The following is a 4,300-nucleotide window of genomic DNA, read 5'->3' as shown; positions in this document are numbered from 1 at the left end:
TTTTTGTGGGGGTTGAATAATCTATTCTGAGACCCATGGCCTGGAGCTCCAGAATGTTTTGTTCCAATTATTCCTCTCTTTTTTTGAGATTCAGACAGGTTGTATCACTCCATAGTGCAATTGTAGCATCAGATGAAATAGCTTATAGTAAATTTGCCACATGCAATAATGTTTTCTAACAGAGAAACACCACTTGGTCTTTTACAACTGAAGCTTTTTTTTTTGTTTTATTGCTGGTTCTCATCTGTTCAGCTTGAGACATTTGTGTTTCTGAATAACTTTCTGAACCCTGCACTATTTTACAGACCTGAACCTACACTATGTTTATACTTTCTCGAAGTGTAATTGATCTTCTGGATTTCGAAGTTTCAATATCACTTGAAGCTTTCAGCTTGAGATGCAGTTTTTGATACAGCTTTTCTTTAAAGGGTAGGCAGAGGAAAAAATAAATAATGGGATCAAGGCAAACATTTGCAGCAGACAGTACAAGAGTAAACTCCTTTGCGTAGAACAGAGTTTTTTTTGCCTGGCAGTTAAATTGTGAGCTAGTTTGACTTAGTGTGTATGGAATTCTGCAGAGGTGGTAGGGTACAAAGCAAATGACAAATACAAACATGATACTGAATATATTACGGCTGGTTTTTCTCTTGGTCACATCTGAGGTCCTTCTGAATTTTTTATAAGAGCTATATATTTTCTTTGAAATAGAAGTGTAAAAAATGATTAGCAGAAGAAAAACAACCCAGAAAATCACTGTGCAAGTATAACTTGATGCCTTGTGCCACTGTCTGCCAAGCTCACTTTTAAGACCTATACATTTTCTGGAATAATTTTCTTCAGTGATTTCATTGGTTAAAATCATATTTGGAAGTGATATAAGCATTAACAATAACCATATGATTATAGAGACCACCTTACTGTAGTTAACTGTGTGAACAAAGGAGGTGAATAAAGGCTTAACAATTTTATAGTATCTGTCAAAACCTATGAGGCCAAAAAATGTTATCCCGATATACATGTTTGTGTAAAAAACAACAGCGGAGTATCTGCACACAAACGTGTTGAGCTGTGGGGGTGCGATTTCTGAATCGGCAAGAATTTTGAAAGGAAATGTCAAGCTCATGAGGAGATCGGCAGCAACGACGTTTTTGAGATAGACAATAAAGCTCTTTTTGCTGGGAACATACAGGAAGATCCAGGCTGCCACGCTGTTCAGCAAGAGACCAATGAGGAAAATTAAACAGTAGACCAGGGGAATGACTGTCTTGGTTATTACTGTGCTGTGACTGCAGTTGTTTCCTGAGGAATCTGTGCTGGAGTTGAACATCTTACAGTATCTTTGTTCCTAGAAGCAGAGAAATATTATCTCAGTAAGATAAAATTTCCATTAAGTAGTGTAATATTTCTACTCCTAGTAATCATGCCATACTTCTCAGAAATCACGTTATCATTTCTGGCAGGGATGCATAGTTAGTATTTTCCAAGGAGTGCCATCTCACGTTTTGGTGATGTTCAAGGTGTTTTATTTAGATGCTGTTTTGAACAGAGTTCATTTGCTTCTCCATTTGACTTCAAGCCATTGTTGTTGAGCCCTGTGCTGCCTTTTTTCTGTGGGTAGGAGCCTACATGCTGCAAACCAGGAGGGGGCCAGAGCCACAGTGATTTTGTGACTGTAAATACTTCTCATGAAGTCTTTCATGAAGGTGCATTTTTAGCACTGGTTTACCAGGAAGCATGTGACAGCTATGAACATGGTGTGCAGGTGTTCTGGTTTGTGTATAGGCACAGAAAACACTCTTCTGTTAGTCAGGCATGGAAATACCTAGTGTGTGCCAATATTTTCTATTGTTCTTTTGAAAGAAAGCCTTAGGTGCAACTACCACAATCTACTTTAAATTTTCGTTTTGGTAGCACGACAAAAGTGTGTTGGCATAATGTAGAAGCTAGAGCTGTCCTCTCAAGTTGTTATGATTTAATTGTGTTTTCTTCTTGGAGATCCTTTCACATCTGCTGTCTGCTTGTCTTTGACAGAATGTTTACAGAGGTGGATTATCCTCTGTGGGGAAGGCAGAGAAGGTATGGATACAATGGTACTGTATTTGGCAAATGGAAACCTAGGCAACTGGAAAATGTTCCTCTGCCATGGAGCTGGGAAAAAAGCGCCACCCCGTCTTTTAGAGAAAAAAGAATTTCCTTATTGCCACAATTTAGTCATCAGCTGATGCCTCCGTGTAACAGACTGAAACCTGACTGCAACCTTGCAAGAATTAGAAATTTTCTTTTAAATAGCTGGAATTGTTTCCTTTGGTGTATTGTTTTCTCTATCTTTTGTAGATGTTGTAAGAGCCGGACAGTTTAGGTGCTGTTTTGGAACTTGCATGGGTAAGTGGAGCAATGGAGCAGGTGTTCACACCCAAATCCTGCAGTTTATTTCCTCCTGGTAGTTCTCCATAGGAGGGAGGACCTGCCATCCTATCTGTGTGTTTAAGCTCTCGTCACCAAGGCATTTGAATTTGTTTGACTGTTTTTTTAAAGGATGAAGATGGTGTGGAGAGTGAGTGTTAGAATATAGCTACCATGTGAATAGGTGTGTTAGGATTAGGAGGTAATAATGGGTGAGGTTTGGGGTGGTATTGCTAGAACTAGGACAATCTCCACGTCTCCTGATGTATCCTTTAACCGTCCACCCAGACAACTGGGAAGCACCAATACTAACTGGCATTTTTATTTAAAATGGTAACACGCTGTATTTGAAGACTGTTGTCTTCCCACTGCCATAGTCCGAGATCAACTCTGTCAGTCTTTCCATGTCAGCGGCTTGTCCTTACCTTTCTTGATTTGACTGCTGTGGTGCTTTTAAGGGTCTAGAGTGCTTTCCATTCCCAGGCATAGGATTTCTGCTCTTGCTGGGAGAGCTGTGAGAGAGACAGGAAAATACAGTTAGTGTGTGTCATAACATGCTGAGGGGTTCCCACGGTGCAAGTCTGCCTGATGGGTTGTGTGTAGCTGGCAGGAGGAGGAGCTGCCCTTCCATGCATGTACTGGTTGCATTCTTGTTCAAGCTGCCCTTAAACCTTCATCATGAGAACATTCTCTTCTCTCGTGAGAACTCGCAATGGCTCCACCAGCTGATAGGTGGCTTGAAACTACCATAGATATTCATGCTTCTTTCCATGTTGGGATTCATCTGGAAACAGTGAATATTCCTCATCTGATGTTAATAGGTGGGTCAGTTTACTGCTTAAGGTGGTGACTGAGTTTAAGGATTCTGGTGTGGGGTGTTTTTTTTCCCCAAATTATTAAAACATTGCTTTTTCTGCTGCTGCATAACTGCTGCTGTTCGCTGGTATGTATTGGAGGGTACGTAACAGCACCCAGCATTTTGTGATTTGTATGTGGCCTTTTATACTGGAGCAGTAGTTCATGTCCAAATGCTTGCTGCAGCATGAAATATTATGTATTCTATGTAAATAATAGCAACTAGCTATGCAAAACCAGCAAACTTGATTTGCCAAGTTGACAACATGGGTTTGGTAAAGTATATGAAACTTTTGAACTTTCTGAGTTGGCAAATCGTGTTGTCTTGGCAAAATGTACAAAATGAATGTTGCATATAACATAAAAAATGCTCAGTTCCTTCTGTATTTGAACTCTGATGCTATAATTTGTAACCAAGTATCATTAAGGCACTTGACCTGTGTAATTGGGCTGTCAAATTTCAATGTTCATGGCTACTTTACTGAACAGAAGAATAATGTTTACAGTTTGATTTCTTTTTTACCCTGCACACAGCAAAGGTCCTGTAGCACTGAGTGCGCAGTTTTGCTATTTATGGAAATTAATGCAGCTGCTTGATAAATAAATATGCAATGCAATTACTGGGTCAGGAGTTCTTGACAGCGATCCCTGTCCCCAGAAGTCTTTTTGAACTGCAGAATGGAGTGCATCAGGGAAGAAGGTCAGGCCAAGTGCTATCTCTGATGTTATGAGAAATGGGGGAGAGAGAAAGTGCAATACATGGGACGCAGCAGTTGTGAATTGTGCCGAGTCGTGCCAAAAGAAGAATCTTTTCTTAAGATCTTCTTTCTGATGTGGTAGGAGTATTGGTAGTGGTCTGAACTTGCAGTCCTGGCTGTGCTGGTGTGAGCCAGTCAGAAAGCAGCTCCGGTCTGGCTGCAGTGTGAGGTGTGAGCTCCCTCTCGGAGCCAAGCACGCGGTGGCCGTGGGCTGGAGCCTGCCGGGGCAGGCTGCCGAGGCTTTCGGCAGGCACACCTCGCTGCTCCGCTCGCAGCCGGGCTGC

General features: G+C 41.3%; 1 protein-coding gene across 1 annotated transcript; it reads right to left on the bottom strand.

Annotated features, from left to right (window-relative positions):
- Positions 1–313: 313 nt before the first annotated feature.
- Positions 314–1,327, bottom strand: P2RY14 (purinergic receptor P2Y, G-protein coupled, 14). The gene has a single exon (XM_008948849.1). The coding sequence runs from the start codon at positions 1,325–1,327 to the stop codon at positions 314–316; it is 1,014 nt and encodes a 337-aa protein (XP_008947097.1).
- Between the last annotated feature and the right edge of the window lie 2,973 nt (positions 1,328–4,300).

The sequence above is a fragment of the Merops nubicus genome, unplaced genomic scaffold (genome assembly GCF_000691845.1).
Source record: "Merops nubicus isolate BGI_N331 unplaced genomic scaffold, ASM69184v1 scaffold50871, whole genome shotgun sequence".
In the NCBI taxonomy this organism is placed as follows: domain Eukaryota; kingdom Metazoa; phylum Chordata; class Aves; order Coraciiformes; family Meropidae; genus Merops; species Merops nubicus.
This window is presented reverse-complemented; position numbering and strand designations above follow the sequence as displayed.